This window comes from Streptopelia decaocto, assembly GCF_964273445.1.
Source record: "Streptopelia decaocto genome assembly, chromosome: 1".
NCBI classification, from domain to species: domain Eukaryota; kingdom Metazoa; phylum Chordata; class Aves; order Columbiformes; family Columbidae; genus Streptopelia; species Streptopelia decaocto.
In genome coordinates, this window is record NC_138663.1 from 183561280 (window position 1) to 183585645 (window position 24366).

General features: G+C 41.3%; 1 protein-coding gene across 1 annotated transcript in view; it reads left to right on the forward strand.

Moving 5' to 3' along the window:
• Positions 1–24366, forward strand: part of WDFY2 (WD repeat and FYVE domain containing 2) — a 67197-nt gene that overhangs the window by 13981 nt on the left and 28850 nt on the right. Inside the window, exon 2 of the mRNA XM_082053651.1 lies at positions 20745–20812. Coding sequence (XP_081909777.1) covers positions 20745–20812 — 68 coding nt within the window. The remainder of the gene's footprint in view (positions 1–20744; positions 20813–24366) is intronic.

The window sequence follows — 24366 nt, forward strand, 5'->3', positions numbered from 1 at the left end:
GAGGTTCTTAGGGACATGGTTGAGTTGGACTTGATGATTTTGAGAGTCTCTTCCAACTGAAATGATTGTATGATTCTAACCGTGAGTTTAAAAAGCCTGAATTTGAGACCAAAAATAGTTCAATATTCTTAAAACTAACTTCAGCCAGATGTCTGGGGGAGGCAGGTCTCCTGGTGCTGTGATGCTGAGCAGAAGTGCATGCGCTGCCAAATTCCTGTGTGTGACATCAGCCAGTGACCCATGGAGCTGCAGCCAGGGCTGAACACAGCTGGAGTACTGAGGTGGCACTCGTGGCCTCTGTGGCCTAGTCCTCTGACCAGACCCCTGTTTTTGCTTGCTGCACCACCAGAGGCCCAAGCATTGGGCCTGTAACCTGTGTGAAGCCATCTCCTTGCCGTCATCAACAGCTGTCAAGATAATTTGTGTCCACAAGCCTTTGCTTCAGACCACCAGGGAAATATCTTTAGTTTGAGCAGAGCACTGCTTTATCATGTCCTGTAGCTCTGGGAGATGGGACATGAATGCTTCTTTACATGCCATCTCGCTCCTTGCTTACGCCATACTGGGGTAACATCCTTCCAGTGGGACTGGTGTCATTGCACTGGGGCTGCTCCATGGGCTGCCAGTAGAAGAGCCCAAGCCTCAGCTCTGATGAGTGTGATGGTCCCTCCATTGTCTCAGGCCATGTGAAAGCTTTGGTCCTATATTTTGAAAGTCACAGAACAGTGCTAAGCTGTACTAAGACCAGTTTCAAAGTACAAGCCACTGATAATTTACGCGTTTGAAACATATATATATAGTTTCATGTTATATGCTAAAGAAAGAATGCTTCATGGGGCTCTACACATCTTTTAAACACTTACAGAAATGGCGACTCCACCACTTCCCTGGGCAGCCTGTTCCAATGCCTGACAACTCTTTCTGTGGAGAAGTTTTTCCTAATATCCAATCTAAACCTCCCCTGATGCAACTTGAGGCAATTTCCTGTCATCCTGTCGCTTCTTACTTGGGAGAAGAGACCAACACCCTCCATGCTACAACCTCCTTTCAAGTAGTTGTAGATAGCAATAAGGCCTTCCCTCAGCCTCCTTTTCTCCAGGTTAAACAGCCCCAGTTCCCTCAACCACTCCTCATCAGACTTGTCCAGGCCCCTCACCAGCCTCGTCACCCTCCTCTGAACTCCTTCCAGTACATCAGTGCTTTTCTTGTAGTGAGAGGCCCGAAACGGGACACAGGATTCAAGGTGCGGCCTCACCAGTGCTGAGTACGGGGGGATGATCAGTGCCCTAGTCCTGCTGGCCACACTATTCCTGATACAAGCCAGGATGGTGTTGGCCTTTTTTGCCACCTGGGCACACTGCTGGCTCATATTCAGCCGGCTGTCAACCAACAGCCCCAGATCCCTCTCTGCCAGGCACTTTCCAGCCACTCTTCCCCAAGCCTGTAGCGCTGCCTGGGGTTTTTTTGACCCAAGTGCAGGGCACAGCACTTGGCCTTGTTGAACCTCATACAATTGGCCTCTGCCCATCGATCCAGCTGGTCCAGATCCCTCGCAGAGCCTTCCTACCCTCCAGCAGATCAACACTTCCAGCCATCTTGGTGTCATCTGCAAATTTACTGAGAGTGCACTTGATCCCCTTGTCCAGATCACTGATAAAGATAGTGAAGGTAACTGGCCCCAATACTGAGCCCTTCAGGAACACCACTTTTGACTGGCTGCCATCTGGATTTAACTTGATTCATGACGATCCTTTGGGCCTGGCCATCCAGGCAGTTTTCCTGTGCACCTTGAATCATAAGTACCTCGAATACCTGGGACATAAGAGTTTTACAACAGTCTTTATAGTATTTTTGTACAAAAATAGAAATTCTGCTCAGCCTTTGTTGCCTAAAATCTTGTGGAAACAACAATATTTAATCAGATACAAAGAGACAGGAGCAGATTTTGAGTCAAATTTAAATTATGAATAGCTATCAATTATGCAGACTTGGCTTTCCTTCCTTCTATGTAACTAAATTTATACGGATTCCTAAAATTGCAGATCAGAGTGGCATTTGTGTTGCTATTTGGCAATGTATTATAGTTATGTATTATCTGAAAAAACTTAGGCAATTGGGGAAAAAAAATAAATTGTTGAAGTAGAAATGGAAAGTGTATGCGGAGAATGTGTGATTATCCATCCTGCCTTGCAAAGAAGTTAAATCCTTGTTCAATTGGTATTTATGCAGTCTCAATTGTATGTTTTTAGCTGCTGCTGGAGGTAACTGCTGCATCTTTGATAAGTTTGTGTAGTGGTTAGTTTCTGATGTAAGAACTTAGCAGACACAGGAGACTTCTGAGTGTCCTGGGGATAAAATGGCCAGGCTAATGTCAATCCTTCCAGGGGACCTAGCATCAACTTTTTGTTCAATTATTCCCACCCAGACTTGTGTTCGAGATTTGATTCTGGGGAGGATGTTGTCAGTCCCCACATGCTCAGATCTTACTACCTGCCTTGTCCTCTTAGTTGACTGCTCTTACAGCTAAGCTCTTACAGAGTAAAAACAGGTCCTGGGGTGAGATTTTGGGATCCAGGTGCTAATGCACTCCAAATTAGGATTGCAGGAGGGTGTCCTGGTCTAAGGAGGTTGTGGGATTTCACGCAATGTATTTTGCATTGGTTGGCTTGAACTGCCGTATTTAATGAGAGTTCAGTTTTTGAGCATCTACGTGTTTCAGGAGGGCAGTGCTCCCAAACACGTGTGCCCTTTCCAGAGACCTGCTGGTGTTTGCTGTCCCTGTCCTTAAGTTCTGTTGTGGAGCTGGGTGGAGGTGCTGCTTTCCCCACCTGTCCAGGATTGATTTAGAAGCATCTCAAACATATGGGTTTTATTTTGACTAATATTAATATTTGGTAAATATTCTGTGAACAGGACCGTGTGTGTTTAATTTTTTTTTTAATTAAAAAACTAAGCTGCTTAAAAAAAAAAAGAAGTGGTTTATTCTTAAGACTTGGTAGTAACTTGACTCAAGCAAGGGAGGGAATGAGAGGAGGAGCTTCTTAATAGCTAGTCCTGAGACTTGACATTTTTGACAAGCACTGCACAGGAAGCCAATTGAAGTGAAGCTCTTCCTCTCCCTGAAAAACTGTACAGTGCAAATGTTTTCTTACAAGTACAAATTTTGCAGTATGCAGTTGGCAGAAAGATAACTTGAAATTTAATTCAGATAGTCTGTGTTAGACTTTCTTTTTCAAACTACTGTTTATTTTCTGATATGCTTATTTTGCAGTGATAAATAATGAACCTTTTTTGCCTTCAGTGACAAGAAAACCTCACCATCTCTTAAAAGAAAGCTGATACAGTCTTATGGGTTTAGTATCCCAAGTATCATTAGCAGAGCAAGAACTTCATATCTGTGAGGTACCGACATAAGTGCAAGTGCACTGTCTGGAGAAGCCTGAATGTGGAAAATATTTTCCATGTTAGATATTTGGAGGTTACACACAGGGAAATAGTTGTGGAGTACAGCTGGAAGGGTTTTCATTACATCTGTCACCACCACACTGCTTTGTAAATGGAAACTGTGGAGCTGGACTTCTCCCTTCCTTCTGGTAACCTTTTGCACAAAGCCCTCTTGAGACCTCAGTGATTGGGTTGCAAGGAGAGTCTCAGGGTTTGAAGGGTTTGTCTTCAGCCTGTTGCCTCCATTTGGATGGATGAATTATTACCAAAATACTGTTCTGTTTCAGTTTTCTTGTCCAAGGGTTACTGAACCAGCTGCTCACTGCCACCCTTACTGCAGACTTGGTATCATTTTTATTTTATAACCTGTTCCCTACTGCTTATTCTTCCCATTCGTCTTTTATCTCTAACACAACTCCTCTCAACTCACTCTGTCCTTTCCTCACCTTCCTGTTTATTCATTCTTTTGATGGCCCTGTCTTATCAATTCAAAATTCAAAAAAAGGATGACTGCCTCCTTCCTGCATGAACTGCTGGAGCAGCTGCACATCCTTGCTAATGCTGAATGCTGTTAAATACCAATATCCAGCAGTCATCTCATACAAAAGTGAAATGGGGCAGCTTGGACTGGGAGAAACACTAGCACCAGAAAGCTGGTATAAAACATTGTTGTACATTGGTGATGTGAAAGGTGTTTGGTGTGTTTAGCTGTTTTTATCTGCCAGATGTTGCCTTTTGAAAACCTGATATATCCACTATATTCTTCTGTGTTCCAGCAGCTCCTTTCCCACCAGCAGCCTGTAGTAATTCCCAGTTTATTAATGGATTTCTTAACCTCCTTAAATATAATTAAAATGCGTTCCATCATTTTGAGTAATTGAGAGACAGTGAATGTGTGATACCTCTCAGGCAACAGGGAGTGGGCTGGGATGCTATAACCAGTACAGAAATGGAAATCAAATGGGAAGCAATTATTTCCTTTGCAGTGAGGTGGAAGGAATGGCTATATTTGTCTTTGCCTCACTGCTTCGAAGCCATGATTGACTTGGTGAGGAAGGGGACAAGAGCTGCCTGAGCAGGTATGTGGGCTACCTCTGCAGTTGCTTGGGGTTACACTAGTGCTGAAGAGTTGCTGCTGCTAAGGAGAGGTGACCTTGGAAGTCTGGTACCTGCTGATTAATGGATATTTCCAAAAACAGGGGGATTGGGATGCAGAGGGAGGATCTGCACCTTTCCCCCACACAAACACACCTGAAGCTTATGTTCCTGCCAATAGCATGAGTATTGTTAAAAGCCCAAGTCTAGTAGGACTTGTAAATCACTGTCAGCCCTTGCTGAACCAGAGCGCTGAAGCCAAAATTCTGGGGAGAGAAATAACATGGCTGAAAGGTGGGTGAAAGCGAAGTGTGCCAGAGGAGCAGTCAGTGTGGGATGATTGGGAGAACTGATGGGAATACAGCAAAATGACACTAAGCTTTTCAGTGCATGATTTGGAAGCAGACTACTGGGCTGTCTTCTTTAGTTCCTATGTCTTAAACAGAGGTTACTGGTTGACCACTGGAAAAGCTGAGTTCAGCATTCAGTGGCTTCTAATTACCGTGTAGCTGCCATACCAGGAGCTTCTCTTTCCTTCTACGGAAATACTTCCCTTTCAAAAATTCGATCAAGCAAAACCATTAAATGGTCTGGACAAACAAAAAACAAAAACCAACAAACAAACAAAAGTGAGAAAAGCAAAGACAAACTTCTAAAGGTACAGTGCCAGGGGGAAAAAGATGCATTTGTGAAATGATCTGGTTGTTGCATTTCTAAGAGCCTTTGTTAGCTCGCATTTGTTTATACTGTGCAGCACAGATGATGAAAATTTCTGTGTATTTCCAGAACAACCCATTTGTTCACTGCAGTGTTCAAAGTCATAACTGTTCTGGGTCTTTCTTGTAAACTCGATGTTACTGTTTATTGGTATTATTTAGAGCAAGCTGTCCAGCTGATCTGTTTTAGAGGGCAGATCCTGCCCACAAGACATCTCTCTCTAATCTCTGAATGGTATTTTTCCCTCTTCCCCCACAACTGGAATAGAAATTGATTATAAAAATTGCAACCTGCCACTGACCTCTGAGTAAATTATTAAAATACTGCCCTCCATGTGTGCTGCCTCCCTCCAGATGTTCAGTAGTTGGGCCATCTCTGAATTGAGGTAATTGCTTAATCTGCTGCAGATTGTTAATGGTTTACATTTCTTGATAACTGCTCACAAATTGGATATATCCCTTCAAAGCTCACTCTGTGTTTTTGATAAGAAGACACAATTTACTTATAGTAGATGTGGAATATGGAAGAGACTTACTGGACTATCAGGTTGTTCCGCCTGGATGTTTTCAGCATGTCTCAGATGCCAGAACAGGAGAGTGGGAGGAGGAATCGCTTGATGCAGCAGAATACACATGGATGTTTGAAACAGAAAGAATGGATTTTACTTTGTGGGAAGCATATCTCATGGCTTGAGGTGACTGAATGTATCGTCTCAGCCCTTTTTCATAGTAGCTTATCTGCCTGCAGGGAAAGCTGTTCCTCCCCTCACTGCCCTCCATGTATGAGGCAATCCTGTCTGACCTGTGAATAGCTGAGTCAAAATTACAAACCTAATTTAATTTTTCAGGCAGTGCTGAGCCTGCAAGGCAAAGAGATCATAAAGGACCCTTCCCTCATTAACTGCCTTTACCCCATCTCAGCTCATCTTTTTGCTTGGCAGATGCTGTGAGCTGATTTTATGCTTTAACTAATAGCACAAGGATTTACTTGCCCAATGGGTGGTCTTCAGCTGTCTTTTACCTTGTATTACCATTTAAAATCTGGTGTCCTCTGCCAAGGTCAGCGATAGATGTAGTCTGCTTCAGTCTGCTGCCATCCTCTGCTTTCAACCACCCTTGAACAGCCCAAAGTCATTGCTTCAGACACTGTTCTTTGCACTGTCCATGCCTATGCTAACTAATAGTCTTCTGCTGGAAGGCAACATCTCTGAATGGAGTGATGTGGAACACGCTGTGTTCATGTGCATGCAACTGCTCTGTACGTAACTCGGGTCACTGTGAAAATATTACTTAATTCAGAGATTAGTGATGTGTACTTCTCTTGGTTAATATCAAGTTACCCTTTCCTAAGAAGAAACAGTGCACATCATCATGTTGCTAGTGGAATAGCACAACACCATCCTGACCATGACAGAATGGCTGGTACAGCACTTACATGCAGCATACACTGTCGCTAATGATGTAGCACAGTGGATGACGGGACTCTTCAAACCTGCATATGCACTGTGCTTCTGTGGTGGGCCAGGCCTGTGGCATGTGTTATAAAATGACTTGCGTCTATTGTAGCCTTCATATCTGTCAACGTTCTTTTATGTGAATTAAGAATCCTTACTTGTCTCAATTTGGGTAGGCTGGTGTGGGAGCTTACTGAAAAGAAGGCCTCTGGTAAGGCACCCCATCTTTATTCAGGATGGGGAAAGCTGATCAGCCTTTTCCAGTGAAGCTGTACAGTTGCTCTGTAGTTAAATCAGCAATTATTATGTAAAGTCCTTGCTTTGAAAGTACTCTGCCTCAAATCTCTGATTCCTATGAATTTTATTGTGTTCATCATGCCTAATAGTATGACCTAGCAAGAACTTACTGCTTTTGAACTGCAGGATGTTGCCTTTTGTATTAGCTTGGAATAAGATTTACATGTGAGGGGCTGCGAAACAAAGAAGCAGATCTTTAAAGCTGATTTTGTCTGAAGACCTCAATTCTGTTTTTTCCAAGATAAGGCTGATACTTCCTCTGTGAATGGCAGTGATAAAGATCTGGAGAATGCAAGCTGAGACAGCATCTGGACAGGAATTGCAGAGGACTTGTAACCCTCTAGAGAAAAATAAGTTAGTAAAGTAAGCCAGTAACAAGGTGCCAGCAGAGAAATTTTAGTAATATTTGATGCTTTTGCCATGAACTGGATGCTTTCCCTTATTGCAAAGCAGAACTTAGCGATATGGCAACAACTAGATAAATGAACTGGAACTGCTACAGGCTTTATTGGGTTGGTGCGTGGGTAGCTGTCACCTAAGCAGAGGCCTCCTGTGAGTTGTACCAGGCATCTTTACAAAGCTGCACTGTAATATAATACATCGTTTCACATATTTAAATAATGTATTTTTCTGTACTTGAGGAGAGAGTTGGTCTTTTGTCCTTCCTACACTTATATAATAGACATGATTTTCCCAACCCATCTTCACTAGGAGAAAGTGTGATGTCTACCATCAAGGTTTTCCCTGGCATGTGATTGCCTCAGCCCATTGCTCTCCTTTATGATTTTATTTCCACCTGTCTTTGCCAGGAACATGTGGTGGTTCTGGGATTGCCCCTAGGAGCTGTAGCTGGTGACTCCTCTGTTCCCTCCCTTACCAGTGCAGTCTGGGCCACTTGTCTGCCTCAAATTAGCAGATAAGCTGATTTGGTCTGGAGAGATGTGAAGAACTTCAGGAGAATATAGTAAGTAGATGGCAATGTATTGCAGAGAGAATCTAATATTGATAAATAAATGTTTTTCTTTCACCCATATTTTGTAAGTTTCTAAATCCTGCCAGTGTGAATAAAAAACACGTACAGCTGCTGCCAAATAAACAAATGCTGCTAGGGTACATGCAGGGAAAAGATGGATGAAGAAAGGAATGATAATGCTCTTATAATTCAGCAGGTTTATCTGTGTCTGGATTGCTGTGTTTAGTACAGAAGATGCCAGTTCAGACAGGATATTGCCTCATTAGAGGGATTGGACAACAGGTAAGGAGAACAGGACCCAAGAACAGCTTTCCCAAGAGATGGGATAGATTGATTACCTTAAAGAGGAAGCATTTAAGAAATCATAGGAGGAGTATACACAGCAACTAGCCAGGGGGGAACAAAGAGACAACAGAAGCTTCCAATCATGTAGCACAAGAGCAAGAGGACCTTCAATGAAATGAGCAGTTAACTAACTTAAAGACGGTAGAATAAAATTAGCAGAGCATGAAGTTGAAAGCTGAAGAATGAGAATGCTGTAATGAGGCTATCTGAAAGAAGTAGCTGGATCTGAAGAGGGAATGCATGTTTAAGATGATTTTTTTTTTTTTTAATAATAAACCATTAGGTTTAGGATGTGACGTTCAGGCTTGCAATACAGGTTTGAAGACAGTTTTTATTCCCTTGTGCTGATTTCCATCTCCCCATGCATCCCCCACAGGAATGCAGAGGTGACAAACTGTGACTGTCTTATGAGCCCTCAGAATGTCACATCGCCTCTAAATGACAGAGTCAGAGGTTTGGGCTTTGCTGGCATCTGACAAAGCACTCAGTATGTGTGATGAGAAGAAGACTGAGAACCCCTAGCAGGGCACTTCAAGGCTGCAGTTCCTTCGCAGCTGAAGAACAAACCTTTCAGGATGAGGCTGAGTCTGAATTGCTTTGCCCTGCTTTCTCCACCCCTTTTTACTGGCACTAAAGCTGCTAGGCTTGCTCCTTTCCTTCCCAGGGAGTTCTGTGACTCTCCAGCTGAAGTTGTCCTGCTGGGTCAGAGCAAGGGGAGCTTCTGGCCTCCTCTAGCAGAGCAAAGAAGGTAGGAGTTGGGTTTGTGTGAGAACAGTGAAAATATCACTGAGTCCAGCTGCCCTGAGAAGAAAATAGCAAAGATCAAAAAAGCTGAAGGAACATTTCATCACCTGTGAATCATTGTTCAAGTTGAATGGTAATCTAGAGGAACTGGAAATGGGAATCCCCTGCAGAAAGTCCTTGATGCCCCAAGGAGAGCATTTCCAGAGGCTTCTTGATGTGGTGCAGAGCACGCAGATACATTCCATGTAGATGTGTTTGCTGTCTCTGGAAAAACAGTGCCATATTTGTTCATAAATACTTACAAAACAAAAGCCTATCTGTTCTTAGAGAAGGTTTTTCAATAAGCCTTCAGCATCTGTAGCTGCATGTGACCAGCTGATTGTCCTATTTATTTGCTAAGGAACTTAGCTGTACCATACAGGTATGAGGGTTGGGTTTTGGGTTGGGTTTGTTTGGGTTTTTTGTTGGTTTTTTTTTTTTTTTTTTTTTTTTTGCACAGAGAGCAATGAATTAAAGTGAAAGTTCATATAGTGACAGAAATACACATGTAAATTGGGAGGTAACAACTTTATGGGAACTTTTGCAGGAAGAAATTCTTCACCATGAGAGTGATCAGGCACTGGAACAGGATACCCAGAGAAGCTGTGGATGCCTCATCCCTGCAAGTGTTCAAGGCCAGGCTGGATGGAGCTTTGAGCAACCTGGACTGGTGGAAGGTGTCCCTGGCCATGGCAGGGGGATTGGAACTAGACAATCTTCAAGATTCCTTCCAACCCAAACCATTCTATGATTCTGTGTGGATGTTAGGATTTGACAGCTGTTTTCTTGGAAAAGGGTTCATTTTCATTGGGATATGATTGATGGTCTTCTCAAAATCCAAGAAAAACAGGTTTTCCCCTACAACTTTGTGTTGTATGACTTAAATGTTAGGTGCTTTGTGACTGAATGTAATAAGTATACTGTAAGTGGAAAATGACACTTTAATGGGTGGTGCGTACTCTTGTCTATTTGCAGCTAGGACCCTACTTTCCTTACGCTAGGATTCTCAAATATCTGCAATGAATGGTTATATTCTGATTAATACATGAAATAACCTCAAAGAAGCAGTGAAGTAGTTAATGATTTAATTTAGTCTTGTGCAGTGGATGATGCAGATGACTTATATCCAGAAATTAAAATGCTAAGAGAGCGCATCATCCTATGGATTTTGGAATGTGTGTTCCTTCCCCCACAGTAAATCCATAATTTACTAGATGCTGCGCTGTATAGTTAACCAAGGAAAATATTTATATGAAAAATAAACAGAAGCCTAAGGGCATGACTGAACCAGGATGTTTCATCTTCCTCTGTATCTCTTTATTACTTGCGAACTCTTTTCTTCTGCATTAATTTCTGCTCCCAGGTGCTGTGCTGTTCTCTTACCTGGTGCCATGGTATTGTTTCAGATCAGCATGGAAAAGAAGAGTAAAACTGAGGAAATTCTTTCTGCTATAGTATATTGGCATTTATGTTTGTTGTAAATTCCAGCCAGGGGCTTAATTTAGTGCTTGGGATCAAATATCAGTCTTTCCCGTAAGTGTATCCAAATATGAATATAATTTCTTAGAAATTGTTTTCTGGTGGTATGTATATTGAAATGGGTATGTCCAGCTTTCACTTGACAGATTCAAAAGCATAAGCTTACTTTTTCTCTGCTGCGTAATTAATTTATTTTTCTGCAGAGTGAAGTATGCGTAACTTATTGTAAAAATGAGCATTAACTGAGTTGATAGCTCATAGCAGCTTTAGAATAAAAAAACATGTTGTGTTCTTCTGAACAGATGTTCCTACCAGGCTGCTGGAAGCTGCTGGGCTGGTGACCTGGTAGGTTCTTGTTCTTTGACTTTGCTACACGGACGATTTAGAAGGTGGCTGGAGGGTTGCTTTCTTGCAAATTGTGGATCCGCCAGGTATTTTTAACATGGTTCCACTGGGTCACTTACTGCATAGCAGGCCTGTGTTTTAATCTTTCTAATAACTTCCATTACTGAAACATTTGAATGTGGGAAGGAGGTGAAAGTAATTGGATTGCAATAATTAAATCATCCAATTACCTTCAAAAGGTTGTGTGTTTACACTTCCCGACTGTAAACAGGAATCAATCAGTACAAGAAGAACTGAAGCTGCATCTGTTCTGGGAGGAGATAATTTGGTGGGATGCAGGTGGGGATGGGTGTCTGTGGGTAAGAGGGAGTGGTGATCATTTTGTTACCCCAAGGCTCTGTAAGGAAGACTGATGCACAGGTCTTAATGAGGGAGTTAATTTTGAAACTTTGCTTGAAAAAAATCTTAGTGTGGTATAACAGTCATTATCTAATAATTCCCATAACTGCAGGCTGATGCTCACTGAGAACTCCAGCTCTGCATTTACCTGCATTTGCAGATAAAATGAGCTTCCCTACAGAGTTTTTGCTGGAATGTGGTGTAGTCACTGTACTGCTTCATATGATACATGATGAACAGTGTTTCTGTGGAGCTGCTGGAGACCTGAGGCAGCTCAGCTCTCTGAACTTTGTGATAGTAACCCGAAGGTAACACAATATTTTTCTGTGGTTGTGATTTCTGTTTCATTTCTTTGGTTTCTCTTTATTTGCCCGAAGTTTCTGCAGTGGAAACTGGTCAGAATCTGATTTAGGTCCAGTGCCTGACCAGCAGAGCATGCACTGCTTCCAGGCATATGTGCTCGGATGACTGGAAAAAGTCACTGAACTGCATTGCTTATTGTCCAGAAAACTGAAAAATGGGTGGAAACTGTTTCACAGCTGAGTAGTAAAACTGTCATGTCCCTATCATTTTTCTGAGTCATAAAAATCCATTTCTCCTGAGATTGTCTCTTGTGAATCTTTGTTTTCTAGTCACTTCCCACAAAATACCCAAAAAGGCCTCTATGTAAACCAAAACTGTGTTAAATAAAATGGTGTCTCTTTTTCTTAGGTCTATGTATCACTGATGCTTATAACAGTTTTTCCTTGACAAACCCATGCAATCTATAGCTGCATAAAACCTACCAAAACTGTGACATTTTCTCTACTATGCAATCTGCATTTGCATTCAGTTTATGGCAGCATGAATTATATTGGGAAATATAAAGTGTAGTTTGGGTGAGGATGTTGTGTAAGCTTTGTGTGAAAAAATTCCTGCCTTTTGGTCTGTCTGCCTCCTTGCTTGGGCTACTGTTTTGTGTAATTTTTTTCTGAAGATAGATGTTAAATGTACAGTATTTCACATTTGCAGTTTCTTCCCATTGTACCTTTGTACTGAGCTTCATTCCAGGACTTTTCCACCACAGAAAAGAACTAGTAAAGGACTTTGTGAGATCATTAACCTCTGAGCTTAGTTCGCACAATACTTTAGTAGCTCATTCCCTAAGATGTTGGCTTAAAATGAGATTATTCATGATCAAAAGTTTTATATGACATAAATTCTTTATTTTTTTGTAGGATACGGGGTCTTGCTGGGTTCCATGGGAAGATACTATACTTGTGACTCTGAGAAGGGATGAGGCAAGAGGCAGTTGCAGGGGAGGATTACGAAGAAGAGCTAATAAGACTATTTAGATTTAATAAGGTGAATCATTAAAGGTAGCAAAAATCAGGTTCATTGCCACCAGCTGATGGCCAAGAAAGTCCATGAGTGAACCCCATTGTTCATTACTCCCCTACCCTACTCTTTGCACCAGGCTGCAGAGTTGCTTCTGAGGTCCCTGTTCAGCATTAGGCAGGTGCTTGCATTGCAAATTCTGCATCTGGTGTCACTGTTGTGTGACAGAAGGAGAAAAGAAGAGTCTGGACTTCTATTGACCCATGTCTGAGAAGTGCTATGTAGATCATTATCATGGAGATTGCTGTAGTGATGAACTACATGAAATGTGAAGTTCTCTGCAAGCCTGGACATGTATAAAATCAAAGCAGTGGCATTTTGTATCACTGGGTGGGATGGACAGTGTGCTTGAACATTTAGGGACTCAGTCAGATTCCTTCCTACCGCACAGTTGGTCCTGAACTACTGCTGCCAGACGCAGCTGCTTCCACGTGGTTTTTGATGTGTTCCCTGTGCTGTCCATGTCTAGGACTGCATGCAGCCATTATCTGATTCATCTCCCTTGCAGCAGTTTTGTTTCTCTGGGGCTTCTGAGCTTTGTGCACAAGTTTTGCTGGACTGGCAATGGCAGCGGCGTTTCAGATACAACAGCAGGATGTCCAAGGTGGTGGCCAGCGGGGGCTGGTCCAGCTTCCTCTTGAAGCCAGACCTCACTGCTTCTATGACTTTGCTGCAGGGCTTGAGGCACACAGAGTAAAGAGAGCAATTATAGTTCAAAAGGCTTTTATTTTATAGGAAGCCTGATGCTTGAGTTACAGACTGAGGTTACAATGAAGATATTGTATCATCTAGAAATGCCTTTATCTAATTGCTGCTTAAGAGAGAACCTCTCTAAGCCAGCCCTGACGTAAAGCCCATTCTTCAAAACTCTTTGATCTTTTCCCCACTCATTGTCCCTCTTTCCTGAACTAGTAGCTCCTGCATTTCATTTTAGAAACTGAACCTGCACTTTAATAATATGAAAGAACTTAGAACCAATCTACAGTGATGTATAGCTGTACACTGTCTAATAGTCTTAGAAAGAGTCCCGTGAGTAAACTCTTGATCAGTTCAGTTTAAATTGAACATCTGTTTATCAAAACCAGTGAAAAGGAGGTAGAGCCTGGAATGTGCCTGAAAATCATAGGTTTTATACAGAACCCTCCATCAAAATTGTGTGATGGGCTATGTGGGCACTAGTATGGATGAGCCTGAGACACACAGTCCTGCACTTCCCTGGACCATTGGGGTTGGGTTTGGGGCAGGTGGTGGTGTGGAAGGGTTAGGATTTGGGGTTTTGTTGTTATTGTTGGGGCTTGGGGTTTTTGTTTGTTTTGGGTGTTGGGTTAGGTTGGTTTGTTTGCTGTTTTTTTTCAGGAGGACAATAAGTGAGGACCTGTTCAATAAAGTCATCTTGATGTCTGAGGTTTTGGCACTCTGCCATTAAATTTCTTTTTGTTTTCTCTGAAACACAGACTAGCTCAGAAATCAGTTCTGGTTTTGACTTTTGCTTTCGTATATTTTCTTTCAAAATTTATCAGAGAAATGAAACTCCTCATCACTGGTTCCAGTGCAGTCACAGGGGTTTATGAGCTGCCACTGACCATGAAAGATCTTTTATTCTTTCAGAAAATCCCAGTAACAGCTCATGTCATTAACTGGTGGGAGCAAAAGTCTCTTTATATCTCTTGCCCAAAAAAAGTCCCTGGAGAAGCTGGGAAGTTTGCAGTACTGTAGTGTCTTTAATGCAGTTTTAAGTATTTTCCTTATCTAATGACAGTGTCTCTCTGTGAAAGGCAGTAAAACTGTCAGTGCTGTGCTTGGATTTCAAATACTACTATTGTCATGTTTATTTAATGACACCAGCTAAAACCTTTGCTGTTTCCAAAGCAGATATTTAGTTCCCGGAGAGACATGTCTTTTTAATACTTCTGAAATTTCTGTTTTCAGATATTTAGGAACATGTAGAGCTTTTAAATGTTTTGTTTCAACAGTAAAGAAGATGTCAGTATATGTGCTAATACTCCATTAGGTATGCCTGAAACCTCATCAACTATACTAACCCTGGATGTGGTATTATCCTAATCTCTCTTTCTTTCTTCTGTCAATTAGATAGCTAGATGAGCATTTTAAAGTATTTTTCCAGAATAGTTTAGTGCCTTCCTTTTCCTGTTTGGGCACTGTTCTATAGCTGCGTTAAACCAACTCTGTGGTTAGGACAGCTGACTGAAGGGAATGTCTTTATTTTTAACCTTTTGCACTGACGACCTGCCTACCTTTCCCAAGGAGCAGTAATGAGCAAGGGACAGGCGTTGATCTCTGGATGGGCCTGATATGACTTTAGAAAGCGACAGATAAAAATTTCTGTACCAGGTGCTCACTACAAATAGGAATAAAACTGATTTCACAGCTTATACTGTGTTTGATGCTTACCCTCTTGGTCTCTCAGCAGGACAGGAGATGAAAAAAAATCCACAGTAGATCGTCCAAAGTATAAGCAATGAGGAGTACATTCAAATGCCATTTAAAACAATTTCCTGAAGCCCAAGAATACCTACAAAATCTTGTAGTGAATTGTATGTGTTGAAGGTTACCTCTGCTCTGTTATACAGTCGTTGTACGCCTGGGGCATAAAGGCAACAGTGTGTTACACAAGTGCATCTCAATGAAGAGAAATAGTTAAAAAGGCAGGAGTGAGGAAGGCAAACATTCACAAACAGGAGAGGATGGATCTGTTATGGGAAACAGATACACTGGATTTCTTTACTGACACTGTACAACTAGAATGGGTGGTTTTATGGATATTCTGGAGAAGTGGAGTAGAATAGGGATAAATTGTTCCTCTAGGTAATGGTGGTGTGGGATCTTCCTGCAACAGAGTTCACAGTATAACAATGTGGAGACTTCTTGGAACAGTGCTTGGACATGTCCAGAGAATCTTGCATCCTGCCCTGCAGCGTTGTGCAGACTTCTATGGAGCACACTGCAACCTGAAAGCACAAAGTAAGATTTGTATGACCAAAATGTCTTTTTTTAGAAAGAAGATACTGTGGCATGTACTGCTGCTTGAATAAATTTCTGTAGATAGAATCATAGAATTGTTTTGGTTGGAAAAGAGCTTTAAGATCATCAAGTCCAACCATTAACCTAACACTGCCAAGGCCACCACAAAACTGCGTCCCTAAGTACCTCATCTACACATCTTTTGAATACCTCCAGGGCTGGTGACTCAACCCCTTCCCTGGGCAGCCTGTTCCAATGCCTGACAACCCTTTCTGTGAATAAACTTTTCCTAATATCCAATCTAAACCTCCCCTGGTGAGATGGTGAAGTGCAGAGCTGCCATACTGAAGACGTGTGCCATTGACATGTGCCCCTCTGTGAGCAGTAGGTACTTAGATGAAGCCCACCTCCTGCACACATGCACAGCGTAGCAGTGGGTTTGAGACCTGCCGGTACAACCACAGCCACCTGGGCTTTAGACACATACTCTGGTGCATAACAGAGAGAAGCAATTTTTCTTTTAAAATATAAATTTTTCACCTGGCCTTAATATATGGAGACGTAGCCTGTCTTTTGCATGGCAGAATTATTTCTGTATAGCCTGTCTCATTTAAAAATAAATCATCTCTGTTATGAAAAGACTAGAAGAGTATCCATTGATTTGACAGGTTCTAAAAATCTTTCTGAATCAATTCACTGGCAACAAAATGAAGGGACAACTCATTTCCATGGTGATGCCAACTGAATCACTCTGGAGCCATTGAAGACTGGATCCTGACCTGGGTGGGTGCCATGTTTAAGTCCAGTAACCATGCAACCAGCAAGTACTTTTTGTGCTATATATCCATTTTAAAAAGCCTATTTGCCTTTTTTTTTTTTTCCCTCTTTGCATTCTTTAAAAGCTTCAGAAGCTCTGGCTTTCAGGTCTAATGGGTAGTATTGTGTTAATAAGTATACAAAACTATGCAGAACTGAAAAAAAAGACACTCCCTTCCATGAACATTTGGCTTCTCCCAAGTTCGGTTGTCAGCGGTTTCTTCTTTAGCCCAAATCTACTTTGAGAAAGACTTACCCAGAAAAGTTTAATGAAGTGATGTCAGTTTTTCTTCTTTCAATAAAATGTCTTATCTAATCCAGTGATCTTAAGAAAATCACGAAACATCATTTTCTGACATAACGAATTTTTACACTTTTACATCAACTTATACATAGATATTGAAATTCCATTAAAATGCTTAACATAACTTTAAAATGCTTGTTTTAAAGACGTGCATAGTAATCATCCTTAATTTAAAAGTGAATTGTTTACAAGCTTTTTTTCTCCTTTATTTAAAATTATTTACTGGGGAGATAAGTATTTCTGTAAGGAGTTTCATGAACTAACTTGCTGGTTATGTTCCCTTTCACACACCTTAGAGTTAAAAAATATCCTTTCATACTCTTTTTATTCTTAGAATGCTTTTTTCTCATTTTGCATGAATTAGTCATTGAATGGAAATATATTTGTCTACCTAATGAAGTGAGCTTATTACATACCTACAGAAGAGGCCTACACTAATAAAAGTACTTTCACTGTTAACTAGGAACCTCCTAGTTTCTACTTTAAATTAAGTAGAAAATATTTTTGTTTCAATATCATTCAGCTAAAAGTCTTAACATTGACATAACTGTGAAATTAATTAGCAAGTCTGTAGGGGGTACAGTTTAAAAACCAACAAAAATAACACAAAGCATCCAAATTATTGCCATTTTTGCAAATCAGATGGATTTTAATTTTCTCTAACTTTTGAAGAAACATTTATTGTACATAGTCCTTTTTTAACCAGCAGAATAATCTGCTATGTTGTACTGGATTTATTATTTACAAGAACCTTAAAGTGGAGATGAGAGGCAACTTTGTCGAAGCCTGGGAGTTTTGAAACTGGTTGCACTGAATATATGGATGGAGATGGTAAAGAAAGACAAGCCTTTCATGGCATATTGGTGCATCTCCTCAGGGCTGTTTCATATTGAATTATTTCAGCTCCCTGTGATTCATCTCATTATTTTTTTGTGCACACTCATTCACTTACACTATAACTTCACTTGTCAAAGATAAACACATCAGCAGGAGCTCGCCTCTTTGGGAAACAGAGTGGTTGATCTCCTTCCAGAATTACGGTGATCATGTTAGCAAAGGTGAACCCCTTTGGGTGGTCGCAAAAGTTTCGGACCCTGTCCCAAACCTGGCGTACAGCCCTGTGTCTGTGAGCATCTTCCCAGACCTGTGTGCTGATGTCTTGACACAGAGTCCTGCTCTGACAACAGCCACTGTTACCTACAGCCAGAAATGACAGAAGGATTTGACCCTCTTGCTGTCAACAATACAATAGCTTTGTTATCAGCTGATGAATTGTCCCTGAAAAAGTATTGGTGGTTTTGCATCAGATCTGTTGAAGAGCTGCTGATGTGTTTGTTGCAAAAAGGCTGTTAGACTTAAGGGTGATTATACTGAATTTTGTATGTTTTAAGTAATTTGTGAGAGTATTCTAACCATGGGACTTGCTGACCCAGTGAAGTGTTAGTTTTTAGAGCAACATACTCTGTCAGAGTGTATGCATGAGACATTTCTAAAATGATACAGCTTGTGTGGTGCCCAAATATGCAGCTCTCTGAATTATTTGCTGAAAAATGAGTTTGTGTGCAGGGCAGGATGAGCAGAAAACTGATTTTGGGTATGTGCAGTCCCAGAACACACCACGGTGCAGCCTTTAGCTTAATATTCGGAGGACAGATAACTGGTTCTTGAATTGCTTGATTATATTGCATGGCATCTCTGTTCAGACTTGATTTATGTATGTAATGCCTTAGATCAACTTATATTATATTGTGTTGTATTAACATATTGCTCTAAACATCTGCTGGCTAAAAACTGCTGAAATCTGCTCTTCCATGAAAACGACTTAACAATAGGAATGACCATGTAGTCTTTTACGTAACCTATATTTCCACATGTTTCATGAACTGGAAAGAACATTCTTGTGGGGTTTGTTTGTTGGTTGGTGGGTTTTTGGGGGTTGTTTTTGTAGGGTTTTTTTGTTTGGTTTGTTGGGTTTGGTGGCAGTGGGTGTTGTTTTGGTATTTTTTGTTTGTTTGTTTTTTTCCTTAATACTATCAAATGCAAGTTATAGATTTACTACAGGAAAATAAGGCTTATTTTTAACAATAGTTTTTTAGATGCCTCTTGTAGCTATTGTCACATGCTAACAACTAAAAAACTGAATAGACATAGATGACCTGGGTTGAAATGTATTGTGCTACACTAGCACAATGCTGTCTGTATTGGACAACTAGATTTTCTAGAGAAGGTGAATACATTTGGTGTAAATCAGTAACACATGGCATACAGTGTTATATGGAGAATTTGCTAGTTAAAACTGGAGATGGCAAGGATTTGAGGAGCGGTAAGGCACATAAGAGTTGTCTGTAATTGAGATGATCGTGGCTTATGCAGGAATCAAAGAATCACAGAATGTTAGGGACTGTAAGGGACCTCGAAAGATCATCTAGTCCAAATACCCCGCCAGAGCAGGAACACCCAGATAAGGTTACACAGGAAGGCGTCCAGGAGGGTTTTGAATGTCTCCAGAGAAGGAGACTCCACAACCTCCCTGGGCAGCCTGTTCCAATGTTCTGTCACCGAAGTTTCTTCTCATATTTAAGTGGAACCTCCTATGTTCTAGTTTGCGCCTATTGCCCCTTGTCCTATCATTTGTTGTCACTGAGAAGAGCCTGGCTCCATCCTTGTGACACTCACCGTTTATATATTTATAAACATTAATGAGGTCACCCCTCAGTCTCCTCCAAGCTAAAGAGACCCAGCTCCCTCAGCGTTTCCTCATAAGGGAGATGCTCCACTCCCTTAATCATCTTCCTGGCTCTGCGCTGGACTCTCTCAAGCAGGAGATAACTGGTTGCCTGCTGCTTTAACTGGTGGCACTGTTTTTAGGCATGTTTTGATTAAATTAGTAGCTGATGAACTAAAGTAAGAGAGAGCTTCAGTTAGAGGCTACAGAGATTGGACCAAATCAAGTGGCACTGAAGACTGAAGTAATAAACGTTTAATGACCCAGATAGATCATTGGTGCAGATTGTTGGTTCAGGAAACAAGCAACAAGTGTCTCGTGCATGTGAAGGGCATGGATTGAGTGACAGGGAGCTGCCAGCGTGAAATGATTATGAGAAAACAAAAGTAATCCTGAGATATATTGGGAAGCTCTTCTAGCAGAGGGGAAAACACTGATGTGTTTGTGGAAAGGTCTAGACCACTGTGTGGTTCTAGGTGCTTCTGTTTGAGGATGGCAAATCTGAACTGATGGGGCAGAGAACTGCCAGGCTGCATGTTGCCTTGATCATCCTCTTCAGAGAAGGTTCAGGCTTTGGTTTCTTCAGCCTAATGCTCAGTGGGCATCTGATAGCACTCTTGAGTACACTGAGGAGACAGGAAAGTCCTGAAGCTGAAGAGCTCATTGTTGGCACAAATGGATATAATCTTAATAAACAGAAGCCAAAAATCTCAGAACTTCATTGCTTTGCTTAGAGATTTTCCTGAAGCAGAACAACGAAATGACAGGCACCAGATGGACCAAGGCTTACCCTGAGATCTGGGGGAAGGCTTCTGCAGTGAAGGGCTCTGGATGGGCTGATACAGGAATGCTTTTCTGGACTATCAAGGGTGTCCCAAATCCTCATCTGAGGCAATGAATGAGCAGCGGTGTTCCAGTCCTTGGGAAAGGCAAAGAACAAAAAGCCACTGCAGTTTGCAGATACTGTTCTGATGTGTTCAGCTGAGATTTTGAGTACTGCATGGCACTAAGGAATGGGCTACCCTCATCACCTTACAGGGGTTAATCTGAGGCTGATGTATAAGACTGGTGTAGGAGTTTGCATGCTTTTTTTTTCCCCTCTCAGTAAAATAATTTCAATTTATTGTGCATTCATCGTCACCACTTAGTTTTCATTCATAGTCACTTTTTCTTTTTTCCTCACACGTGTGTTGTGCTTTTTCTTTCGTAGAACAGTTCGTGTCTGGCTGAAGAGAGACAGTGGGCAGTACTGGCCCAGTATATACCATGCAATGCCATGTAAGTATAAGGAGATCCTTGCTATCTGCTATGTATTTGCAAAATGGCTTTTCTGTTTTTGGTGAAGCTTTATGTTTATGACCATTTGCAAGCTTATCACTCCATATTAAATACTGTTAATGAACAATCCTCTGTTTCTGTGAAGCTTTACCAAGTTACATGCTAATGCTTCTGAGAGGCATCAGGGATTACAGCAGCAAAAGATACAGATATGGTAACAAGGGATGAGCATGTAATCCAAACATAGATACAAAATGTGGGAGCTCAAAATGTAGCCTTGCATTCTGCTACTAATGGAGTCCATAAAGCTTTGTAAGTCTCCAGTATAAATCACTGTGCCCATCCTGCATGTGCTCCTTCTGTTAGCGTGCAATGGTAAATGGTTTTATTTGATAACTTAATATCCTGCAGCAGCTAATATGATAGAGAGGATACTAAAGAGGGAAGGCAGCTCTTCCAGTGAAGAAGGAGAATCATTTTACCACTGCAATTAGATGCTGAAAACCAAGTCTCCTTGATGGATCCCTCCAGTATGATCTGCTGTATGTCTCCTCTCTCAGAGTGAGTGTTCATGCTTTAAAAGAAACTGCAGATCAATGTCATTTTTTTCAAGAGACAGTTGAAGAAATCACTACCCTAGAGATTTGTCATAACCCCTGTGTTGAGTGCAAGAGTATAACCCTGCAGGTCATCAGCAACAGGGATATGTTGATGCTACTCAATCAGCTTCAGAGGTGCTGAGTTAGCCTGTCTTTGGAAAGCTTATGAAGCTGACCTTAAATTCACAGATTGGAGAGCATTTATCCCATCCCATTGAGGCATTCGTACTGTCTGGAGAAATAATTCTTTTAAGCTAAGATAGCTAGATTTGGAAGAGAGCATCTGTCTCCATGATCTGTCATGATCACTAGCAGGTGGCCTGAGTTCCCTCGATCTGTTCTAATCTGAATCTGTATGCTTTCCCCAGTCAAACTGTTATGAAATTACTATTCTAGCAGATTGGCATGGATACTTCTCTTTTTCCATGTGGTGTTTTTGCATACATTTGCATTTTAAAAACACACACATTAGGTCCTCCTCTGGTCTTTGTAAGGCTGCATTATTGCCAGTAATAACAGCTTCACTGGAAATGATAGAGTAAATCCAGATCCACTCAAACAGGACTATTTTAAAGCTCCTTCATAAATTTGAACACCTGACACTGTTCCTTCACTTGGAAGGCTGCTAAGCTTTTGAGCCATGAGATATTAAAGTTATACTGTGTTATTCACCAATTTCAAAAATGATCAGGTGTAATTAAGAACTAGAGCAATGCCATTGTTAGTGGCCATGACTTTAAGCTTGGAAATGGTAGGAAGGGCTCTGAGTAAGCCTCTGCACAAGTCTGCACTTGACTGGAGATGATAGTTTTGTCTGTTTCTGTGTGGAACACCTTTTTGACAGTCCTCTGTTTTAGGTTCACATGTTTTTTGTTGTCTGGAGAACAACTGCCCCGAGGTTCTCTCTGTAAAAATGTAGTAGCCATGTTGGTGCCTTTGTGCTGCTTAGCAAGCTGTGAGTAGCGGTCTCAACCATAGATACCCTGTTAGCATGAACTGTGACTTTGGTTACGGTGGTGCATGACCCACACCCTTTTATGATTTGATATCAGGTAGCCTTAATAATTGAGTTTGCACCTTGGGTACTCTGGGAGATGAGGAGGATGAGAAGTTGGGCCAAGTCAGCCATGCACTATGGTCAAGCTCTTCAACCAAATGGGGCCATCAGTGTGTTCTGAATGTGAAACCCGTTTAATACCTGGAAAAAAGACCAAGATTGTACATCCCTTTTGAGTAGGGGTGCATGCTGCTGTTTAGAGGTGGGATTTTCCCAATTACAAAGTTTTATGTCCCGTCTATGGGTGTTTTTATGGTTGGAAAACTCTGGACAATATGATGGCCACTTTTTTTATCGTATTCTCTAGCCTATGAGAAAGAAAGAGCTGTGGGTGTTATACATACTGTTATATTATCAGTGAGGCAAACTAGGTAAGCTGGAAACCTGGCTAATGCATCTCCTTCATGGCAGTGTTGTCTCAACAGCTCATATTAACAACAGAGTTCTGACGAGCATGTTAACCCTCCTCGTGGTTAGATGTGTACCCTTGGTTACACATCTAACACAGACTATAGGTGTGTAACCGTGCTTAGATGTCTGGCTTTGGGCGGTGTCTGTATAGGAGGAAAAAGAATTAATAGGCACAGATTTATGGAAGCGGAAGGAATTCTAGTCAAGAGAAATAAGCTTTGGGGAAAAACAACAAAACACACAAACAAAAAAACAAGCAAACAAACAAAAACCACAACAAAAAACAAAAAACAAACCAACCAATCAAAAAGACCCAAACCCAACCAAACAAAAACCTCTCACAGATGTGGAGTGAGGTAAAGGATTTATTGTAGTGAGGAACAGTGGAGTATCCAGTCTTTGGGCCAGGTAATACACTGTCTTATGACGGTATTCATAGCTAATGCTTTGGTTTGAACACAAAGGTAAAAAATCTGCAAAGCAAAACATGCCCCTTTGGTCTTAAACTAAACCACTTTTAGGCACTTCAAAATGGGGTCTCCAAAGCTGCAGTTGCAGTTTGTGTTTCTCTTCTACTTCTGTCAGCCTCTAACAGAGGTGACACACTGTTGAGAGTGTGAAATATGCAATTGGGCTTTTCCTCCATAATTTATTTTCTGAAGGCTAATATCAGTGTGTATAAAGACTACAGCCAGACTTCTGCATAAGGAATATCCTACCTGTCCTTTGTAGTAGTTCAGATCAATCTTTTTCCAGTCTGAAATCCATAGGTAGGTACTGAAGTAAAGGGCCTTCTGAGAGCTGTTATTTTTCCTAGCTATTATTTTGAAAGGATCTTAAACATGTCAGAAGCTTAAGGTTTGGGTGTGTTTTGTGGGTTTTGTTTGTTTGTGTTTTGTCTCCCCCTCTTCTTACTGAACACAAGTGCTTATCTGAATGCCATCTTATTTTCACTAAAGCATAAGCTGCTGCAATCGTGTTACAACTGGCATCACTTTAGCTACATTAGTGTAGCCAGTGTGCACATCATTTTAGTGCTGACGTAATGTTTTTTCCAAGAGCACGTGTTACTGAAGAATTCCCTTAGGACAACAAGTATAGCAAAATAAGTATCTTTACACTGCTATGGCTCTGTACACATGAGTCTGGAATTTAGGAGTGACTCTTTTGTAATCAGCCTGTGTCAAGCAGTTGCTTGCGCCTTTTGCGTCTGAAGTGTTTCAGGCCCTTTGGGAAGAGCATACTTCAAATAGCTAATTTACCTGAGACTTTTTCTCTGCAATCTGTTGCCTTCATAGTTAGTAGTACCTCTTTCAATGTATGCACAGTGTCTAGCATTTGAAGGCTGATATGTGGAATGTGCCCATTCTGGCATAGTGTGCCTTTAAAAGGGTTTGATGTTTATTCTGCGTAGAATTGCCTTTTTTCTGTCTGTTTTTACTACAACTGTCTCATTCTGCTACAACCCTAGAAGCCTCAAATAAGAG